Consider the following 23,001-nt stretch of genomic DNA (forward strand, 5'->3'; position numbering starts at 1 on the left):
TGTGATATCAAAGCTGAATTTTCAGCATCATTACCCCAGTCTTCAGTGTGACATGATCCTTCAGAAATCATTATAATGTGCTGATTTACTGCTCAAAAAAACATTTCTTATTGTCATCAGTGTTGAAGTTGTGCTGCTTAATTATTATTCTTTCTTTTTTTAATCTAGATTTTTTTTTGTATTCTTTAAAAAATATTGTTTAAAAAAGGCGTTTATTTGACTTTTTGTAATATTATAAACATCAGTCAGACATCACCAACCCTTAACTTTTGAATGGTATATTTTGAATAGTGTAATGCTCAATTCCCATATTTACACAAATAAATATTCAAAAAAGAATATTTCGATACAGTTCCAAAAAGCGATATAGAAGTTGTTGTTTACTGAAGACAGTGGAAAAACATTGTGGCACTGAGCCACTAAAAACACTCTGAACTGCATGATTTAACAAGCCACAAAACATGTTTTCATGAGAGCTCTGCGAGTAGCTATTTCCCCATCTCTGGTTCACACAGGCAGGCTGATGTTGTACTTTTTAAGAGGCTCGGTAAAGAGACCATGTGTTGTTGATCAGGTCAGTCTGGCCTCCATCAGCCGCAGCTGGAGTTTGTCAGGCTCTGCCTCCTCAGGTGTCAGGATATTGGGAGTCTTTGCATAAGCCCCTCGTGAGTACCATTACCAGTACACCAGCTGAATCACCACTGTTGCATAACAACATTTAGGCACTTGGATTTTATGTTGACCATTAATTCCACAGCGACGTGTATAAGATGTGTAACCTAACTCTAAAGTGCACTGATTGTGCCATCCTGCCACACAAAAATCCTTCTTCCTACTTGGTTCGCAAACTTCAATGGACTTTTGCAAAAAAACAATAGGCAAAAAAATAATAGGCAACTTAACCATTCAGATTTAGGATCTTGCTTTGGAACTAGTGGTTGTTTTTTAAGCTGTTTCTGGAGAGTAGTACAGAGAGGAGGCGTGGAGCATTTCTCCACCAAAGTACTGCAGAGAACATTTCTTAATCAACAACTCTGGCCAGCGATGAGATCATTGCACACAACTCCAACTGCAAAACGAAAACCAAGGAGTTTAGCAAGAGCACAAAGCCCATCAAACCACAAGACACCATATGCATCCCATATTGCAATGCAAAAACTTTGCATCACAATCCAATCCACAATGGTTGGCGCAGGAGGCTTCAAAAGAAACTAAGCACAGAACCATATATATAATAACTTTATTGTGTTAAGCAACTATTATGTCACCAGTTCTTTTCACAAGACCATGTGGAAGTTAAGTTGAAACTTGCACGCGAAGGGAACTTGCCAACTTGTTCAAGTTGAGCATAACAGACCTTTCATAGAGGTTCTTATAATTAAAGATCTCTAATAACATGTAGAAACAATTTAGAAGTTGCATACAGCGTGCGATACCAACGCTATCTGTTTACTTGTGAAAAACTATTTTCAACTTCCTCTTCTGTCAGACCTGACAAATCAGTGAGATAACAAAAATACCGTACACATACAGTGTGGCAGGAGGGGGGTGGGGGTTGTGGCAAGTTGACTTACACCTTGATATCGAAAATATTAGATGTTTAAGACACAAAACACTTTTTTTTGGCAGGATATACCAGGACATTGCCATTACAATAACACCTTTCAAATGTGAGACTCCTACAGCACACATATATTAAACCAATTATGAACATAATGACACATGATTACTGACAGTTCAGCAAACTAAAATGTACAACAGTGTCTTTAGAAAAGGTCAAGCTGAATTACGATCTGGGACTTACAGTTTCTTCTATGTTTGTTTAATAGTAAATGTAACATATATACAGCAGTTTTGTAGGTTCTTGACAATATAATTTCTAATACTGTCTGGTCAATAAAGCATAACCGGTTAGGCCGGAACGCCTGTTTCTGTATTTTCACTCAAGAAAAGCCTCATATCACGTAATATTCGTAACAATATTTATTTACATAGAAACACGGGACTAATGCCAGTTAACTGTCGTGTTAAACCAGCTCTTAAACTAGCGCTGGTTAGTGGGGGGTTTCTACACTGAATCGGACTCTCGAGAGCAGCTGACTGAGGGTCACTGGGAAGCCATTTGAGGTTTCAAAACAAAATATGGTGAGCACCGTTATCAAACTGACAGATGACCAACTGAACAACGACTTACCCAAATAAATGTCACCAAAGGATCCAGAGCCAATTTTCCGTCCCAGTCTGTATCGGCTTCCTACTCGCAGCTCCATGATAAACGGATAAATAACAAAGCTAGCGACGAAGCTAGCTTCAACGGGAGTCGTTTAAAATGATATATGCTCGGCGTGTTTAATAAAAGCAGCGAAACCCCGTTCTTTGTTGTCCGTCTGTTCTTCCGTCTCTTCCAGCCAGATTCCCCCTTACACAGCCTGCTAGCTTGCTAACTCCCTTCCCAGCAGCTACCCAGTTTTCACCAGTCGTTTTCTAACATTCCGAATCGGGGAATGTCAAAATATTAGGCTTAATAAAAAGAATAAAGTGTGAACTTTATGCTCTAGTAAATTTCACCCTGAAAATAGTCTGTTTAAGAAAGGATGAAGGCGGATTTTGAGAGCGACTCCCTCCTGATCCCGCTGTCCCTGGACCTACCATCGACTCTCTGTGTATCTACAACAGACGCAGCGATCCAGCCGGTCGCCGTGACGTCACGTCCCCTAGCAACAGCGGGCCGCTGGAAAATCTCAGGGTTGAGACAACAAACCGTCTGCTGCGATCGTGCGAGATTCAGAGACATCCGTAACCGTAAACCTCCATTAATGTGTGAAGACTGTTTATTTACAAGTTAGTGAAGTGTTTTATTAGCTATGTTCCCACTGATAAACCCGGACAATGCACGGGGATGTAAATTATTGTGTTTAAATAAACATGTAGGCTACGTGACCCTGCTGGACCACAAAACCAGTCGTAAGGGTCCGTTTTGTTGCGCATCTGAAAGCTGAATAAATAAGCTTTATATACTTATTTATTTCCATCGGTGTGTGGTTTGTTAAGATAGGAAAATATTTAACTTGGATACAAATATTTGAAAACATGGAATATGAGGGTGAAAAAAAGTCTAAATATTGAGAAAAATGCCTTTAAAGTTGTCCAAATGAAGTCCTTAGCAATGGAAATTACTAATCAAAAATTAAGTTTTGATATATTTATGCTAGTAAATCTTCATGGAACATTATCTTTACTTTATATCCTAATGATTTTTGGCATAAAATAAAAAGTTGATAATTTTGACCCATGCAATGTATTGTTGGCTATTGCTAGAAATATAACCGTGATACTTCTGACTGGTTTTGTGCTCCAGGGTCACAAATATGTAGGTCAGCTAAATAAGTCATTGCAGAATAAGATTTATTGTTTGTCTATTGTAGTCTATTTAGTTCAACAGTGAAATGACCAAGTGTACATCTGTGGGTGTTCACTGGGTGTGTTCGTGATGATGTGTCAGGAAGATAACTTGCAAAACCAGTTTGTGAAGTCGAAACTTATGTTAAACACATAGCTGACATATTTTCAACCTTTATGTAATCAAATGGAAATAGATTTAAGATGAAGATAATAGTTGCACAGTAGTTTCTGGAAAGAATTGTAAAATAAGCCCAATGTTGATTGGGTTTAGAGGGGTTTATATCCTTTGTTTATTTATTACAGTAGACTTGCCTATGAGCACGTGCATTATTAAAAAAGCCATTTCTAATCATCTAAAATTCACTTGAGTTGCACAAGCAAAGCATTTGATTTGCAAAGATTATTCTGAAAGTTATGGAGAGAGTTGTCCAAGGCCATAGACTAAAACATTAGTAATAACATTTATTATCAAAGAAAGCATGCAATCTGAATATATTCACAACATTACTTGATTATTTACAGTAAATTAGCACCTAAAAAGGTAACAATAACATAAAGCAGAATATTTACAACCCGAATTCCGGAAAAGTTGGGACGTTTTTTAAATTTGAATAAAATGAAAACTAAAAGACTTTCAAATCACATGAGCCAATATTTTATTCACAATAGAACATAGATAACATAGCAAATGTTTAAACTGAGAAAGTTTACAATTTTATGCACAAAATGAGCTCATTTCAATTTTGATTTCTGCTACAGGTCTCAAAATAGTTGGGACGGGGCATGTTTACCATGGTGTAGCATCTCCTTTTCTTTTCAAAACAGTTTTAAAGACGTCTGGGCATTGAGGCTATGAGTTGCTGGAGTTTTGCTGTTGGAATTTGGTCCCATTCTTGCCTTATATAGATTTCCAGCTGCTGAAGAGTTCGTGGTCGTCTTTGACGTATTTTTCGTTTAATGATGCGCCAAATGTTCTCTATAGGTGAAAGATCTGGACTGCAGGCAGGCCAGGTTAGCACCCGGACTCTTCTACGACGAAGCCATGCTGTTGTTATAGCTGCAGTATGTGGTTTTGCATTGTCCTGCTGAAATAAACAAGGCCTTCCCTGAAATAGACGTTGTTTGGAGGGAAGCATATGTTGCTCTAAAACCTTTATATACCTTTCAGCATTCACAGAGCCTTCCAAAACATGCAAGCTGCCCATACCGTATGCACTTATGCACCCCCATACCATCAGAGATGCTGGCTTTTGAACTGAACGCTGATAACATGCTGGAAGGTCTCCCTCCTCTTTAGCCCGGAGGACACGGCGTCCGTGATTTCCAACAAGAATGTCAAATTTGGACTCGTCTGACCATAAAACACTATTCCACTTTGAAATAGTCCATTTTAAATGAGCCTTGGCCCACAGGACACGACGGCGCTTCTGGACCATGTTCACATATGGCTTCCTTTTTGCATGATAGAGCTTTAGTTGGCATCTGCTGATGGCACGGCGGATTGTGTTTACCGACAGTGGTTTCTGAAAGTATTCCTGGGCCCATTTAGTAATGTCATTGACACAATCATGCCGATGAGTGATGCAGTGTCGTCTGAGAGCCCGAAGACCACGGGCATCCAATAAAGGTCTCCGGCCTTGTCCCTTACGCACAGAGATTTCTTCAGTTTCTCTGAATCTTTTGATGATGTTATGCACTGTAGATGATGAGATTTGCAAAGCCTTTGCAATTTGACGTTGAGGAACATTGTTTTTAAAGTTTTCCACAATTTTTTTACGCAGTCTTTCACAGATTGGAGAGCCTCTGCCCATCTTTACTTCTGAGAGACTCTGCTTCTCTAAGACAAAGCTTTTATAGCTAATCATGTTACAGACCTGATATCAATTAACTTAATTAATCACTAGATGTTCTCCCAGCTGAATCTTTTCAAAACTGCTTGCTTTTTTAGCCATTTGTTGCCCCCGTGCCAACTTTTTTGAGACCTGTAGCAGGCATTAAATTTTAAATGAGCTAATTAAGTGGATAAAAGTGTAAAGTTTCTCAGTTTAAACATTTGCTATGTGATCTATGTTCTATTGTGAATAAAATATTGGCTCATGTGATTTGAAATTCCTTTAGTTTTCATTTTATTAAAATTTAAAAAACGTCCCAACTTTTCCGGAATTCGGGTTGTATTCAATATGAAGCCTATGAGGAAGTGGAAAGAGACAATGATCATGGGAACTTATGCAGATAATGACTGATTGGTGCACATTTGTGCCTGCTGATCTAAGAACAATTTTTAATGCAATTGCATGTATTTAAATTACAGATACTACTTAATAGCCTTTTTAAAGTTCAAATGTAAGCTTCATTTAATTCATTTTTAATGAAGTCATGTTTAAAGATGCAGCTGTACAGTGTTACATGATTCAGTAAACTCTCCTAATGTTTTAAGTGAAAGAACTATATACTTATTACCAAAACAAATATTAACACATAAGAAAATGTTTCTTTGCATGTATGTTTTGGAGAACAACTCTTGAGCCCTTTTTCTGAAACATGGTCATTTTAATCTGATAACACCCGCAGAAGATGATGTTGTATTTAGTGGAGCATGATTGGTCCAAGCAGAGGCAATGGTCGAGGCTGTATAGGTGAGAGTCACGTGACTGAATTACTCAGCTTTCCGTTGCATGTGCTCGGTCACGTTGAGAGCAATGCGCCAGGAAAGTGTGTGAACGCCCACTCTAACAGCCACAGCAGATTTCCACAGCTCTAGCATCAACACACTGTATTAGTGCAGCGATAAACAACACAATTCTGGCTTAACTGGTACTTTCTGTGAAGTGTTTTCACTAGTGCTCTGTCAACACAAATGTCCTGAAACAATTGCATGCATTGATTCTATTAATAATAAAGAGAAGTGTCAAGAAAACATACCACAGGCATTCTACATCTATGGGCAAGCTTGAAAAAAACACATCTCAAAGTGCTTCTTAATGCAATGATGTATTCAATCAATTTGATTTATTTAACAATACATGGTTTAATTATATTTAAAAAAAAAAGATCTGAAAACTGTATATTAAAAAAATGAAGTACATTTAAAAAATAAAAAAATGATTGAACATTGCTGAACATTGTCATTTTATAATATTTCATGTATTTTAGAATTACTTTTGCTTTATTCTTTTATTAGTTAATGAACGTGTACAACTGGGACCTTCAATTTTAGTTCATGTTTTTCACAAATAAACCTCGATTGTGACTGAAGCAGTCAACATCATCACCCAACATTGTTTCTTTTGCAACAATTTCATTCCTCCCTACTTATGCAAAAGTGTTTGTTGTCATACTACAGGTGTTCAGGACAGTGAGTAGATACTGCTTATTACTTATAGTGTGTGTGTGTGTTGTTCAGTTACATCCCACTATATTTGGACACAATGTCCCACAAAGATGGCAATATACAAAATTCTTGTATCTTAAAATACCAGCAGCATTTGTGAGGGGTGGGGTTAGGGTAAGGGGATGGAAAATACAGTTTGCACAGTATTAACCCCAATAGGACTATGAACTGTCCCCTTAAAACATGGAAACCAAACTTGTGTGCGTCTTGTGTCTGTGTATATATTTGCTTTTACTTTTGTTTGTTTACTGAAACAATGTGGTAGATCTACTTGTCGTTGTCTTGTTGTCTTATTTATCTTCTTAAGTCATCTAAACATCCTGTATCTTTTTAATAACTAATAGTGAATTCATGGTAAGTAACAACAACAACAACAATGACATCTAAAAAGTAAACTAAACAGAGGACAGAAAATGGCTTATAAAGAAAAAGACTGATTGCCTACAAAATGATTCGGTCAACACTGACATCTAGTGGTCAATTATAGAATAGATGTAAATGTATTATTTCACCTAATCTGTAAATAGTCTATAGAGTCTATATGAGACCCTGGACCACAAAACCAATCATACGGTCAATTTCTCAAAAAATAGATATATACTCCACTTTCCATTGATTTATGGTTTCTTAGGATAGGACACTATATAGCCCAGATACAACTATTTGATAATCAAAATACTGAGAAAAATCACCTTTAAAGTTATCCAAATTAAGTTCTTAGCAATGCATAATACTAATCAAAAATTGTGTTTTGAAATGTACAAAATATCATCATGGAACACGATCTTTACTTAATATCCTAATGATTTTTGGAATAAAAGCAAAATCGATCATTTTAACCCATTTGATTTGAATATATATATATATATATATATATATATATATATATATATATATATATATATATATATATATATATATATATATATAATCTTTTTTTTTTTTTTTTGGCTAAAGCGACTTACACTGCATTCCGGCTACAACAAACACACACATATATACACTAGTATGTGTGTTCCCTGTGAATCGAACCCACAACCTTTTGCTAACGCAATGCTCTACCACTGAGCCACAGGAATACCTTTCCTGCGACAAACACGCGTGTTGCGTATATACGAACACGATCACATACAAACAACAGAGCTATACATTCTAAAGATGACATGACTGATTTTTACATTTTAACAAAACCATAATGTCCAACCCACGTCCAAGCGGTATGATATATCTATATATCTTGTCATAATCCCCGGAATACATCAGTAGGTTTATCGTTTCCTCACGGATGTATTTGACCGCGGCACACACAAACACTTCATGTGCCGCTAGAGCTGCTGTGTGTGGCTGGATCTCACGCTACTGTGTAAGTATTTTACTCTCGATACAGTCTGTTTTAAAAGAATGACAGCTAATGGCATCTCACAGTGAAGCTCTGTCAATGTGTTTGTCTTTCACACGTTATTTCTTCAGATATGTAACACAAATCAATCCGTGGTCTCAGACTCTTAGTTTCTTTTGCTATGAAACACCGTTTCAAAATGTTTAGTGGTAAACGACAAATCCAGATTACTCCTCATAACACTAATGTTAATGTTAATGTTAATGTTAGAGCATACAGTTAAGATAGGTGCTATGCTTGGTTATAGAATATTGTCCATTTCTCGTAGTCATTGTGATTTCGTCAGAACCGGGTAGATTATATATTAATTGTAACTCGTTACTTATTTCAAAGACTTTCTAAGTGTATATAAGAGGTAGGGTTTTTTATTTTAGAAAGATGAAAAAGAGGAGAGAGAATCTATAAATTATGAATACATTTTTGCTATTGTGTAAATAATATTTAAACGTGTAATCCATAAAAAGTAACTAGTCTGATTACGAGTATTTTGAAATGTAATTGAATCTAATCTTAGTTTGTGGATTCTGGTTAGGTGATCCAGATTACATGTAATCAGTTACTACCCAGCTCTGGATTTCATCTTGTGCATGCAGCATGGCTAAACCCCGTGGGTTCGAGTTCTGGAGGGGCACTCTGAAGGGTGCGCGCTATGTGGTGGCACCCATGGTGGAGCAGAGCGAGCTGGCCTGGAGGCTCCTGAGCCGCAGACACGGCGCAGAGCTCTGCTATACTCCCATGCTGCACGCACAGGTGTTCGTCAGGGATGCCAACTACCGCCGAGAGAACCTGTACAGCGAGCTCAACCAGGAGGACCGACCCCTCATCGCACAGGTGGGCTCCATCCTGTTTGAAGCCCCTTGAGGTGACAGAGAGGACTGTGTGAGTTATTCACTGGTGTCTCCTTACAGTTCTGTGCCAATGATCCAGAGGTGTTCATCCAGGCCGCTCTACTTGCCCAGGATTACTGTGATGCCATCGATCTGAATTTGGGTTGTCCTCAGATGATTGCGAAAAGAGGTACTAAGCTCAGCTGACACTTCATTTCTGTTGTATGTGAGAGATAAACCACCATTCATGAGACTTTTTTTTTTTGCAGCAAGGATGCAGTAAATTAGAAAAAAATGTGAGCGTAATGGCAATGTTGCAAAAGATTTCATTACTAAAAAAAAGCATTACTATACCAACAAATATATTACCAGCACAACTGATTTCAACGCTGATCATTAGAAATCTTTTTTAAGCATCAAATCAGCATATTAGAATGATTTCTGAAGGATCATGTGACATTGAAGACTGGAGTAATGATAAAATAAAAAGGAATAAATTATATTTAAAATGTAATAATATATCTAAAAAATATATTGCAATTATTTTAAATTTGTTATAACATTTAACAGTATCCCAGGTAAAACACAAAGTACACTTCCATAATGTTCTTAAAGTGCTCTATTTTCACGCACTAATTTTGTACTTAATATACTAAACATTGTTCTTTTGTACCTCTTAAGATAATCTACAGTAAGTGTATTTTGGGACACAAAATCAGTGCGCAGAAATACAGCACTTAAGGTATATTATGGAAGTGCACGTTTTTTTCACCCTTGGTTACTGTTTTAACTGTATTTTTGATCTTATAAATACACCCTTGGTGAGCATAAGAGACTTCTTTGAAAAACGTTTGAAAAAATCTCAACATGAAGTTTGATTCTAAAAATACTTGCTTCATTCGTTCACTGAAATCTCACATTTTAGCGAAATGCGTCCCTGTTTCCCCATTATGGCTGATTTATAAATTCTCTCCTAGGCCATTATGGTGTGTTTCTTCAAGATGAGTGGGACCTTCTTGAGAAAATGAGTAAGTTGTCTTATTTTAGCAGCTCAGTGCAGATGTGATCCATGTAGAGAATGAGTCTCATTCAGGTGCCGTCATTTACAGTTAAACTGGCCGATGAAAAGCTCTCTGTGCCCATAACTTGCAAGATCCGGGTCTTCCCAGAGATTGAGAAAACCGTGAAGTATGCCAAAATGCTGGAAAAGGCTGGATGCCAGGTAAAGTGTTTCCCTTGCGTATTATATAGCAGATACTTTTATCTAAAGTGCACATGGAGCGACCTGGGAGCCCTTGAGAGAGAGTGAGCCTTACGTCTCTCCAACCTGGAATTGATCTGTAAATGTTTGTTATACCAGCTGTAACCACTACAGTACCTCAAATATCAGTCTAATGCGATTCATATAATCTTGAACCAGCTGCTGATTTAAAAAAAAATAAATTTCTAGCTCCTCACAGTTCATGGGAGAACTAAAGATCAAAAGGGGGCTTTGACTGGGATTGCAAGTTGGAAGCACATCAAAGCTGTACGGTAAGAGAGGCAGCACTTGCTTCTGCTGCTGACTGTTCTCAGGGTTTTGTACTGATGGTGTGCCTTTTACTGTATTTGTGTAGGGAGGCTGTAAACATTCCCATTTTCGCCAATGGGAACATCCAGCACCTGAGCGATGTTCAGCGATGCATGGAGGAGACTGGAGTACAAGGGGTCATGAGTGCAGGTAACACATACAAAGACAAGGTTCATAAACATGCTTGGACAGAAAGACTCCCACTTCCTAATGCAGTAATAGAACAATATGAACTCCTTACATTTACAGAAGGGAATCTGCACAATCCTGCTCTGTTCGAAGGCCGTAGTCCACCTGTGTGGGAGATGGCTGAGGAGTACCTGGAGGTTGTTGAGAAGCACCCACCCTGCAGTCTGTCTTGTGTCCGTGCTCACGTCTTCAAACTGTGGCACCACACGTCAGTTCCTTCACATTTGATGCTTGCTGCTTGAGATTTTAGTCACTTAATGAATGGAGAGAGTTCAAAAGTGATTGACTGGTGAATTGTATAATAAGTATTTAATTTTTTTATTACAACAGCTTACAGATACATCAAGATCTGAGGGAGGAGCTGGCCAAAGCGAAAAACATCGCTGGGATTGCAGAGATCAACAGACAGCTGAAACAACGTTGCCAGGTAAAGAAACTTTGTTGATTTTCATACTAGTCATCATAGTCCAAATTTATTCAGACAGAAATGTTTCTAAAGCTTATGAGAGAGTTACATTTTCTTACTTTACTGTTACAGGAGGAGATGGCTAAAGATGAATCCGAATGGACTCGGACTGGACTTCCCTTCCCTCACTGGATCTGTCAACCCTACGTCAGACCACCGTGAGGACACGTTTTCTGATTGTGTGAATGTGAAGAAACCATCACAATTATAGTATTTCTGTGCTCTCAGCAAAACGGTATAATATCAGTCATAGTCTTTGACAAAGCCAGGGTTCAGAGAAATCATTTCTGTCCATGATAGACATAAACTTGTTTGAATATAACATATGAACATGATTGTGAAGCGGGTATATTTTGCAGGCCTAAGGATCCAAACACTGAAAATGGGCAGAGAGCCACAGAAACCAAAGCTGTGAGTGTAAAGAGGACGCTGGAGGACAGCGAGGGACCCAACGACTCGCTCTCCAAGAACAAGCAGAAGAAGCAAGCCCGCAACCCCCACAAGAACTTCTGTCCAGAGCTGAAACGTGAGGACAAATCTTTTCCCAATATTACCCAGAGCCCACTGACCTGATGGGGCCTTTAAGTGAGATCGATGACACTGCACATTATTGTCACCTTCAAATAATAAAATAGGAAAAAGGATATGAAATGATGAAAAAAAATGTTTATTAGACATGCACTACCATTCAGAAGTTTGGGTCAGTAAGGTTTATTTTAATCAGTGTTTATATCAGATTTTCTGATTAAGAAACATTTCTTTCTATCCATGTTGGGAACAGTTGCTGTTTAATATTTTTGTGGAAACTTAGAAAAACATTCTGGACACTAAAATAGAAATCATTTGTAACACTATAAACATCTTTACTGTCACTTTTGATCAATTTAATGTGTCCTTTCTGAATAATAAATAATGTTATTTTCTATTTTACTTTTAAATGGTAGTATATTATCATTAAGATATTGGCTAACGTATATTGATTAAGGTCAATAACATTGCCTTTGCATCCTTGTTTTCTGCAGCAAAATACATCAAGTGCGAGCAATGTGGAAACCCTAAAGTACGATTCTTGATTCTTTTCTTTCATCTGATGATTTTAATAATGTTAAAATGTACTCATTTTTTAAATGTTTACAGAACCATTTTTTGCGCTTTTTAAAAATCTTAATTTCACAGATGTACACAAAGTAAATAAATTTTACTCCACACCCTCAACAGGGGAATAAATGTGTGTTCAGCTTGTGCCGTGGCTGCTGCAAGAGGAAGGCTTTCAAGGAAGTGGCTGATTGTCCTGGTTAGTACTGTACATCAAGCAGCTGCTTCACTCTGACTTGATCAGGAAGACAAATAGCTTCACAAGGGAACGAGATTGTTTAGTGATTTGATACTGTAAGGAATGAGGCATTAGAATTTTATTTGCTAAAATATTTTATCAGTGTGTACTGAGCCTAAGAGGAAGTTACATTAACTTCTCAGAATGTTTAAATGAAAACAGTATTCTGATTTAATCTCCTTACCAGCAGCATGTATCTGAATGTAACTTGTAACGTCCTATCATTTCTATAAGACTAACTGTTTGCTCTCTGTTCATTGTTGTGTTACAGGCCATGGATTGAGATTCAAAACCAAGGCTTTAAAACAGTCTAACTCTGATCCAGGTGATGGGCTGATGAATGGGAATCCCAACACTCAGACAGTTTCCACTGCGGCCCATGATCCACTGTAAAGCAGACTGTGTAGTGTATGTGGACAACAGTCACGTCTGAAAACACATAGAACTGGTTTACCACTAACTTAACATTGCTGCACTGAATTAGTGAATTAGATTCACAAGACTGCATTTGTGGCCAAACCTGGTTTTTCACTGTTGACGTGTGACTTGGATCCATATGACACCAAATGAACTAAACGTGCAAAGAAACAGAAAAGGAAAGATGAGTGCTACTCTTACTTACACTAGATCATCTGTAGAGTCATTCTTTTCTGTAACAAAGTACCACTTTCTGGACTGCTGTCGGGTGAATAGTTCCATAGTCTTAATAATTGAAGATCGTTTATTAGAGTAGCATATTTTGATAATTGCTGGGCACGTGGTATATGAAGCAGCCGCTCTGAATGCACAATCCTGTACTGCTCACCTAAGATAGAGGAGCTGGACTTTTATTTCGAGACGTTCGGTGGAAAACACCAACGGACAGCTTCTCTCAAACTGTATTTTTTACTGTATTTATTGTCTTCCAAAATGAGAAATTGGGCATAGTTGTATGTTGCAACCACAGACAAACATCTTTGACTTTTACTGCATTTTTACCTTTTTTGTTTGTTTTTGGAAGATGTATATAAATTGTTTTAATCTGAGACCTCTACTTACTTTCCTGTGCGGTTATGATCATATGATTGTTTCACACACACACATACTGACATTTATTGTACACAGTACACACTACAAAGATTCCTGACCCAGTGATGTGAGATTCAGATGCCTTACACTATAAATTCTATTATTGTACTGCCTTTGATCCTCATTCTTTTAGTGTTTCAAAAAAGTATGCAGTTCCAATACAACTTTGGTTCAACAATGACATTTTCTTTTCATTATAGGCCAAAATGTTATTTTTTCACACATTACTTTAAAGCATCAGGACTAAACGCAGTGCCTTAGTCTTAAGACGTGGGACAGTTGCTCAGAAACACCCTTGAATGAGTCCCTAAATGTAAATGTGTGTACTGATCCGTGACTGTTCTGTGTGGAGGTTTAGTTTTTTTCCCGTCGGTTCCTTGGGCTTAGTTTTGTTCAAACATTTTAGAAATTTTGCTCAAATAAATTTTGAAGTGATAAAAGTTGCCTTTCTCCTTTTCTAATAATCTGACCAAAAAACTGAACCGTTTTTAAACGTTTCTAGGTATCATTTATTCAAGGCCATAAAAGCAAATAAAATCTACCTTCATTGAAGGTCACCGAGCAGCTGATGATGATTCACTGGAGTAACAATCTTACTTAAACAGCAGAACACAACACAACAGAGAAATAACTAAATGTTATGAAACAGAGATAACGCTGCAGTTGTTGAAAGTGTTCAAATCAGTCTAATTGCATTTCCGACTGCAGCATCAGAAACACAGAGAAAGAAGCATCTTTTTGAATGTATGTTTATTTTAAAAGCATGTTTTGTGATGAGGTTTCTCAATGTGTAATCAAGGTTTGTCACAAGATACAGAGGAAAGTGCATCCTTTACAAAGAACAACAGGCCGGTACAGCTTAAGTGCCGCATTTCTCTTTTTATCTTTTTTTTTTCCTTTTCATTTGAGCAACAGGGTGTGCTTGTCTTTAATACAGACAGCAGATATCTTCTTCCCAACTTAAATAAAGTCTTTAGATTGTGATTTTTCTCTCTTCAGCAGGGAAATATTTGATTTCTAACCGGGGGCCTAAGATGCGGCAGTGGCCCCGTGTACTTTCCCAGGAGAGGCATCTGGTCGGGTCTTCACATGTTGGTGCTCATTCGTGTTTGGCTGTTGGCAGGTGTGAGCTCCCCTTGACTGCCTTCTCTTGGAGGGGACTGGGAAAGCAATGAAAGGGATCAGTGAGAAGCATCATGTAGAGCGGGAAAAACAGATTGAGAGGGAAAGGCATGCTGGTGTTGGTGAAGAATGACAGAGATGAAGAGATGAAGGGTATACTTATAGCTCTTTCTCAGGGAACTGAAGCTCACAAGATCTCAGAGCTTACGTTTTTTTCCAAATATATTAAAGCAACCTGAATCTAGTTGATTGCATACATGCAATAAGCTAGTGGATGGATTTAATACAAAATTCCAGGTTCAATACAAATTAAGCTCAATCGACAGCTTTTGTGGCATAATGTTAGTTACAAAAAAAGACTAAATAGAGAAAAATAATGCACAATTTGAGGTTCTGGAGAGGCACTTACAATGGAAGCAAATGGGGCTAATCAATAGCTTATTTTTAAAAGCACTGACATTCATTCTTCTATAAACATTTGTTTATTAAGTTGTTCTCTTGATATTTATAGTCATTTTAGGGTTTAAGCCAAGCTGTCTTTGCAACAATTGTAAAATTGTATATACACTACCATTCAAACATTTAGGGTGAGTATTTTAATGTTTTAAAAGTCGTCTGCATTTATTTGATCAAAAATACTGTAAAAATAGTAAGTGTCAAACATTATTACAACTTCACTGTTTCAAATGTTAACATTTATTTGCCATATCAGGAACATCGGCTATATTCATGGCAACATTAACAGTATCATATCAGTACATCATTTACAATACATTTTTTATATATTTTATTTAATAATTTATTCCTCTAACGTCAACGCTGAATTTTCAGCATCTTTACCCCAGTCTTCAGTGTCACATGATCCTTCAGAAATCCTTCTTATTTACTGATTTGCTTCTCAAGGAACATTTCTTCTTATTAATCAATGTTGAACACAGTTGTGTGACATTTTACATTTAAGTGGAAACATTGATCATTTTTTTCAAGATTCTCTGGTGGACAGAAAGTTCAAAAGAACAGCATATTCTTCTTACTAAACCCACATTATTTTTTTAGCAAATGTAATTTTACAGACACATATACTGTAGTCTACTTCTTTTGGTTACACTGCTAAAACAGCAAGTACTTGAACATTTTTCGGATTGGCCTCGTTCATTTCTATTGCAAGTGCCTCACTGTGACCCAAATTAATTTTATTATTTTTATTTTATTTTTTTTAAATGAGAGAAGTGCTGTCAATTGAGATTAGCCTCAAATGAACTGAGAACATTAATTTAACATTCACTTAGTACAACAAAGCTCACATGCAGTTTGCTTATAAGTGCAGTTACACACCTAAGGCAACTTTACATGAGTGTGAAGAACACAGCTTCATCTCACAGCATCCTCAGATGTGTTACTGCTTTAATAAATGCAATGCTTTGACTGGGACTCAGAAATAGAGAGGGGCTCTGAGAAACTCATGCTGATGGTCAGGTGATGGTGAGGTGAAGAGCAGAGTGAGGACACGTTACCCTGGGGACCCTGTTACCTTGACGTGAATCTGATTACGAAGCACAGCTGCCCGCAGGATCATGGCTTTCGCTCGTCTCTGGAACTCTTTGCCCATCTGTAGAGACTTCTCAAAGGTTGTGCTTCTCTGATCCACGTCCCTGGCATACAGGATCTACAAACACAGTTTTCAATTCACAGGTGAAATTCAAGATTTAATTCAAAATCATTGTGTTTCTAGAACAGTCCCTTGTTTCAGGCAAAAAGGTGATATGGCATGTTTTATTCAAGGTAAGCTGCTTAATGAAAAAGCGAGAGAAAAGTGGATTTGAAATATAATTCAGTCAATGCTGAAAGGTACTGATACAAAATGTATTTTAGCTTAACAACAAGAATAGGGAACATTTCCAGAAAAAGAAGTGTCAGGGTGACAAATGAGAGACCTTGCTGTGGGAGTCGATCCGGCCATTGATCAGGCCCTCCAGGATCAGCTGGGTCAGTTCATCCTCCAGAGCTGCCACTGTGGTATTAAAGGACACGGCCATTTTGTTCATGTCTGCTGACACATAGGGGCTAAAGTACTGCCCGTGGGAAATACAAGACAAGGTTAATCAATCGGTCATGAAAGTGCGACTATGTTAATACTTTAGGAGTCAATATTATATTATGGCCATTACACTTTTAACTTTACCTCGCATTCCATATCAATATAATTATGTCAAGCAGGGCTCAAAAACACGGACGACCTGATGTTCACTGATCATGTGCATGTGTTAATATGGCTTGAACATATTGAACACTGCTTTTGTGAAATCTACTGATTTAAAGGGATAGTTCACCCAAAAATGAAGATTCTGTCATCATTTACTCATCCAGCTATCGTTTTTGAATGAACTGTTCCATTTAAGGAATCCGATTAAGAAGTCAAAGTTCGGCAACTACCGTAAATGAAATTCATAGACCTAAAGCATATATCGCTTTACATACCTGTATGAGGGCTCTGTTCCTGATTTGTGTGTACAGTGCTCTAACATGAGGGGCCAGATACATGTCTAGGAGGAGATTATCCTATAATACATCAAATAAAACACTTATGAATCACAGCATCCAAACAAAAATGACAACAGAAAGAATCAGTGTTTGCTAAATCAAAATCTAGCAACTCGGCACGCATCAATAAACTCACCTTCATTTCATCCAGCATTTTCAGACAAGATGCATACTTTGACTCGTAAAACTTGAAGATAATATCACGGACTTGTGGTTCCAACTCTAAAAATAATTTAAAGGAGCTAAAAACAAAAACAAAGGGCGAGTAAAATTAAATTAATGAGGTGTAATCCACATGTAACCAGTAGCAATCTACCTCTTGTGTTAATTTGAACACCTAGTTTGAAGGTGCGAAAAGTTCACCTGCTTGAGATGACATTTCGCTGCAGTTCCTGTCTGTCAAATGTAGCCAGGGCACACAGGCCCCCGTACACTGCTACATTACTGGGGGAAAGTAGCTAGAGAGCAAACAGAGCATCTCATCACACACTGTGTCTTATTCATCTTCAGCGGTATTATTAGAAATATCTGGTGTGGCATTAGAACAAAGCTGAAAATGACACCAACCTCAGGGAAGTCGCAGTGGTCAAAGGAGGCCTGCAGGAAGCACTTGGCAGCCGGTTTATACTTTCTTGAGGCAAGTTCTGCCAATCCTATCGTCACGAGAGAGATGATAATATCAAAGCACAAGAAAGGTCAAAACCATTTTTTACATGACTTACTGTACAAGTCTCAGGAATTGACTAAAAATGTGACTACAATACAAATTCCTCATGAAATAAATACACACACACACACACACACACACATATATATATATATATATATATATATATATATATATTATTTAAATTGTTAATAGATTATGTATACATATTATAAATAGACTAAAATAATGATATATATATATATATATATATATATATATATTTGAAATACAAATGAAGCACTTGCCTGCAGCACATTTCAGTTTGGTTAGAACAGCTTGGTTTTGACTATCTCTCTCTCCTCGTTGCTAGATTGCAGAGATAAACAAAAATAATTGCAGATTCATTCTCTTTTGAAATTTCTCAGCGTAGTAAACCAGAATGAAAGGATGCTCCTACCTCTGCTATCTCTGGAGTGGATTCAGCCTTGCTGACGTAGCTAAGTACATGGGACCAGTTTTGGAGGTAAACGCTAACCTATAAAATATTAAGGTTGTTTGGATCAGTTGTTAAGAGACTGCTTGAATTTTTAAGCTTTCTGCACCAAAAAGATTCAGAACCGTGAAACAGGAAATTCTGATATATGCTAATTTAAGCTTTAAGCAATAATAAAAAAAAGAAAACTATGCTCTTTCATGAATATTGTATCATCAGTTGATGGTCAGGGAAGACAAAAAGCCCATACCTTGATTACATTAAGACACATGTTGATGACATGCTTGGCGCTAGTGCAGTAGTCTCTGGCTCGGGAGTAGCATTTCAGGGCATTGCTGAGGTCACCACAGTCCAGATAGTGATCTCCAAGGTCATCATGACCCCTCCTGAACACATGCAGATGAAAAAAAATAAAATGCAAATTGTAAAAGCAGGCACAGCATCACAGACAATAACAAATGACAGACATTCAGTCTGGCCTTACCTTATGCTTTCTTTGATGGAGTTTCCCTTATAGTTCTTGAGGTCAGTATCCAGCTTCTCCAGTTTGAGCAGGGCTTTTTTCCTGGTGGATTCTGCCCAGGCTGTGTCGAGAGGAGGGGGTTCAACTGCCCCCTCCGGTACCGCATCTGGGACACCTTGCACATCCCTGTGTTGACAAATATTTTAAAGTACAAATTCAAAGTCATGCAAGAATTATTTCCATGAGGAAAGCATGTTTGGTTGTAGAAAAGAAATGAACTTGCCTTGTGGCTTCAGTGAGTTTGCGATGGATTTCTTCGTAGACATCAACATTAAAGGTTCTTTGGACAAAGGACAGGGCCATCTTCAGTGCTTCCACTCGTAGCTGGGGGCAGTGGTCTGCGATAAACTGCAGCCTCTCGATCCTCATCAGCCCACTGTAACTGGAGGCATACTGCTCTAGATCCTGTGCAAAAATGAAGTCAGCTCTCAGGTCATCAAAGTCCCCAAAAATGTTGTGTTTCACAGTATATCAGCGCTACATTGATGGTCAAACAATATGACAGATGCCCAATTTATACACTTAAATTAAATGAGCATTAGATAAAGGCAATGCTGAAGCAGTGTTGTTACGGTTTAAACAAAAACTATTAAAATAGTTTTGTTGATTGTAATAAAGCTGAAATAAAGTATATGGTACATTTACATTGAAAAACAACAAACAAAAAATTTACAACGATATGTTGCCTTGGATGCAAAATACAAGTACTATAAATTACTAAAACTTTAATTTAAAAAAAAAAAGTGGAAATATCTCAAATAAAAACTACTACTAAACTAAAAATAAAAATAGAAATCACAAAAGCACATAAAATCACTAAAACTTAAACTAACATTAAAATTAAATGTGAAAGTATAAAAAAAACAAAAAATTTAAAATATTAATACATGCTATAACAATAAATAAACAATATTAAATAACACTGAGGTAAATACAAATTACATTAATAATTTAATATCAAATGCACAATGAAAATATTTTGTACTTTAAACTATAATGCCGTGATCCCTAAATCCCCCAAATGTAGCATTTAAAATTTTATGTTTATATATATATATATATCAAATTATTACAATATAGAATTTTAACATCAGCCATTTACTGGTTATCAGACAGAATCTGTACCAAAAAAAAGTACAACTTTTTCTGTGATTCTGAAAATGATCAAAACAACAAGAGAGTTTGGATGCTGCACGATATTTTGTTAAAAATTATTCCAAATTTAGAAGCTACTGATTTATTATAGCGAACGGCTTCAGGAAGAGTGTACACAGTTGTATAGATTGATACATACCAATGTGGGGTTTTCCACAACATAGTTGGAATCAGGCGCATTCTGCTGGTCTTCCTGAGGGTCAGCATCTATCTGCATGGGCTCTACAGACCCCTGTCAACACACGAGACACCACATTTATCACTCCGCACTGGAGGAATGTGTTCAGGTGTAGCTTGACATCGAAGAACCAACATCCTTACCGCCAGAACAAATCTTGTGTGGAAAGAAAAACATAACACCACTACACTGAGCGACAGCTCCAAGGCTTTCAGATGGCCTCACATCCTATCTGCCTTCATTGTGCGGTTACCTCCAGTGAGTATGATGAGGAGCTTGAGCTGTGCACAATAAATCCAGTAGTAAAATCCATCAACAGATCAGACACGCTGCTTTGACTGCTGAAGTTCAGCTCTACCCATGAGGACGAGGCTGATCTGACTGGCAAAATGACGCTTTCCCTGAGCCTGTCCTGAACCTGCCCTTCAGCATCCTGTGGACCTGACCAAAAACACACCTGCAAGAAGCCGGACGCTTATCAAATCACACTGGGGCGGACAAAAACTAGACAAAGCTGTTGAAATGAACACATAAAGATAAACCAAACCAACTGAAGATTGTGAGGGTTTAAAGAAATTCATTAGATGAAAAAGTGGCAGCAACAAGTACACACTGGCTTCTAGAATGCAACATTTTGACGCAGATTTATAACGGCAAAAGACAACAAAATTGGATCTTACTAGTCAAAAATTTTTGTTTTGTTTGAAACCGCATTAGTCCACCAATCCTGAATAAACGGTTACCACACAAACTTTTTATAGACTACATAACACTGCATTAAATGACCTGGTCTGTCCTTTCAATGTTAACTACATTTAAAGAACACAAATGACAGCCTAATATAACTGAATCTAGCTACGGTTTCTAAATTTGAAATACTGCTCAATAAAATATGAGCAGCTCCGCGGTGTTTAGTCATTTTAGTCCAGAAAACCTGATCAGGTTTAAATTGAAATATTGCTCTATATTCTCCTCTGCAAAAAACCTAACGAGCAGCCTACATAGACAGTATTTAATGGCCTCATATGAAGCTGTAGGACACTTAGGCGAAGCATAGGATGCGTTCTAGCGAGGCACAATCACAAAACACATAGTTTCAAGCACACTGGCTAACTGATACAATACAGGCAGCTTGCTAACGAGAGAGCTTGCTACATACACTTAGCCGGCTAAAGAAAGTTTCTCCCCCAGTGTTTCAAAAACAACCGCGAGAAAACCTACTGGACCAGTTTGGGTGTAAACCAAAGCAGCTCTGTTGGATGTATTGACTGTCTAAACTGCACTGGTCCCGCTCCTCGGGCGGATAGAGGCGCGCTGTCGCTAAACAGGTCGCGTCCCGAGGGCCGCTGTGACTGACGAGCTCCTGCTAGACGAGCTAACACATCTCAACGGCTGCGACGGGGGAGGGATCGACACTGGAAACTGAAGCGCTTCGACTCGCACCGCGGCTTCTAGCTGCTCTCGTGTTGTGGAAGGAGACGGAAAAGCATTTAAATGCGCTAATTTACCTGAAAGTTAAAGACCTGCACGGGTAGTGGCATCTCCTCCTCCTCTGCAGAAACAGAGCACACAAACACATCCGGGGCATGAGAATAGTGATGGGTCGTTCGCGAATGAGCCGACTCTAAGAGCCGGCTCTTGTAGGTGAATAACGGGAGCTGGCTCTCATATCTGAAGAGCCGACTCTATTTAAAAAAATATAGCCTATAGAAATTAAATCATTATGTAATAATGAAATAATGGATGCATTTTATTTTATTTAAAATAATTGACTAATTCAAAGAAAAAAATTATTATATAGGCCTAATGGCGCACATGTTCATTTCGACTGTCTGATCAGCCTCACATTCTGTTCCCGTCAATCATACACGAGGTTTCAACCAATTATACGGCATGAGGGAGGGGCCGAGCCATCAAGCGCGCGCACAGTGTCAAACTCGGAAAAGAAAAAAAAATCACACATAAAGCCGGTTCTACGCACAACCTACACCGGCATATGCGAACTGTGCACCCAACTGTGAAGCTAGCGAAGCTTCGAGAAACTAGCGGTCCCGCTAGTGATGTTGTATTTGTTTTGTAATTTTGTTGTTTCTATACATTAAAAAGTTGTCATTTAAATGCAAATGTTTAATAGTATTCTTTTTTCATAACAAATCAATACATTTTTAAAGAAATTGTGAGACATCGTGAGTATGATTTCATTTAATAATTTAATTAGAATTTTTTCAACACCTATCATAGTCAAAACATTATTGTTTTTAAAGAGCCGTTTGTGAGCCAAAAGAGCCGGCTCTTTTCAGTGAGCTGAGTTAAATGAGTCGGCTCACGAAAAAGAGCCGAAATGCCCATCACCTACATGAGAGTGCGCGTGGTCGACGTCTTGCAACGCGGAGACGTCACTGCACACGCATGTCAAAAAAAAAAAAAAAAAAAAAAAAAAAAAATATATATATATATATATATATATATATATATATATATATATATATATATATTATTTTTGATGTGTTTTTGTAAAGTAAATTTTGTCGATATAATACTCTAATGACCAATTTACTATTTAAAATACTTAAAATATTTACTATTTAGATTTTTACTTTGATTTTTAGTGAACATTATAATAGTTACTAATTATAATAATAGCATATGGAACCAAAAAATAAATATATATAAATTCCTGCATTTTAATTTTATA

At 37.5% G+C, this 23,001-nt stretch overlaps 3 protein-coding genes across 8 annotated transcripts in view; 1 reads left to right on the forward strand and 2 right to left on the reverse strand.

The window, feature by feature from the left end:
• The window catches only part of LOC132148424 (casein kinase I-like), a 31,380-nt gene extending 28,697 nt beyond the window's left edge, over positions 1–2,683 (reverse strand). For both annotated transcript variants that reach the window (XM_059557162.1, XM_059557164.1), the window contains exon 1: positions 2,195–2,683. In XM_059557162.1, coding sequence (XP_059413145.1) covers positions 2,195–2,270 — 76 coding nt within the window. In that variant the 5' untranslated portion in view covers positions 2,271–2,683. The remainder of the gene's footprint in view (positions 1–2,194) is intronic.
• A 140-nt stretch (positions 2,684–2,823) lies between these two features.
• Positions 2,824–13,549, forward strand: dus1l (dihydrouridine synthase 1-like (S. cerevisiae)). Of its 3 annotated transcripts, none has more exons than XM_059557161.1 (14): positions 2,824–2,841; positions 8,786–9,023; positions 9,101–9,209; positions 9,997–10,047; positions 10,129–10,241; positions 10,470–10,552; positions 10,636–10,739; positions 10,839–10,986; positions 11,109–11,205; positions 11,317–11,402; positions 11,604–11,770; positions 12,267–12,304; positions 12,463–12,538; positions 12,849–13,549. In XM_059557161.1, exons 2-14 carry the CDS (start codon positions 8,787–8,789, stop codon positions 12,968–12,970), a joined length of 1,431 nt encoding a protein of 476 aa, XP_059413144.1. In that variant the 5' UTR covers positions 2,824–2,841; position 8,786; the 3' UTR covers positions 12,971–13,549. The 3 variants fall into 3 exon arrangements, with proteins under 3 accessions (XP_059413144.1, XP_059413142.1, XP_059413143.1); XM_059557159.1 differs by lacking the exon at positions 2,824–2,841 and adding an exon at positions 8,005–8,156; XM_059557160.1 differs by lacking the exon at positions 2,824–2,841 and adding an exon at positions 8,079–8,156 and having other exon boundaries at positions 8,749–9,023.
• An 829-nt stretch (positions 13,550–14,378) lies between these two features.
• LOC132148351 (COP9 signalosome complex subunit 1-like) lies at positions 14,379–21,892 on the reverse strand. Of its 3 annotated transcripts, XM_059557156.1 has the most exons (15): positions 21,815–21,835; positions 20,560–20,820; positions 20,268–20,360; positions 19,197–19,378; positions 18,935–19,099; positions 18,701–18,836; positions 18,415–18,492; positions 18,263–18,323; positions 17,876–17,961; positions 17,672–17,766; positions 17,445–17,550; positions 17,246–17,326; positions 16,702–16,839; positions 16,299–16,433; positions 14,379–14,805 (listed from the first exon to the last, which is right to left on the reverse strand). In XM_059557156.1, the coding sequence occupies exons 2-15, from the start codon at positions 20,617–20,619 to the stop codon at positions 14,731–14,733; spliced, it is 1,491 nt and encodes a 496-aa protein (XP_059413139.1). In that variant the 5' UTR covers positions 20,620–20,820; positions 21,815–21,835; the 3' UTR covers positions 14,379–14,730. The 3 variants fall into 3 exon arrangements, with proteins under 3 accessions (XP_059413139.1, XP_059413140.1, XP_059413141.1); XM_059557157.1 differs by lacking the exon at positions 20,560–20,820 and having other exon boundaries at positions 21,815–21,892; XM_059557158.1 differs by lacking the exon at positions 21,815–21,835 and having other exon boundaries at positions 20,450–20,581.
• Between the last annotated feature and the right edge of the window lie 1,109 nt (positions 21,893–23,001).

This window comes from Carassius carassius, chromosome 1, assembly GCF_963082965.1.
Source record: "Carassius carassius chromosome 1, fCarCar2.1, whole genome shotgun sequence".
Classification (NCBI taxonomy): domain Eukaryota; kingdom Metazoa; phylum Chordata; class Actinopteri; order Cypriniformes; family Cyprinidae; genus Carassius; species Carassius carassius.

Coding starts and splice junctions, on each gene's coding strand:
- dus1l (XM_059557161.1), top strand. CDS start 8,787: ATGGCTAAACCCCGTGGGTTCGAGTTCTGGAGGGGCACTCTGAAGGGT. Junction 9,210..9,996: donor TCAGATGATTGCGAAAAGAG/GTACTAAGCTCA, acceptor ATTCTCTCCTAG/GCCATTATGGTGTGTTTCTT. Junction 10,553..10,635: donor AAGCACATCAAAGCTGTACG/GTAAGAGAGGCA, acceptor GTATTTGTGTAG/GGAGGCTGTAAACATTCCCA.
- LOC132148351 (XM_059557156.1), bottom strand. CDS start 20,619: ATGGATTTTACTACTGGATTTATTGTGCACAGCTCAAGCTCCTCATCA. Junction 19,379..20,267: donor TTGTGGAAAACCCCACATTG/GTATGTATCAAT, acceptor ATTTTTGCACAG/GATCTAGAGCAGTATGCCTC. Junction 17,551..17,671: donor CGAAATGTCATCTCAAGCAG/GTGAACTTTTCG, acceptor TTTTGTTTTTAG/CTCCTTTAAATTATTTTTAG.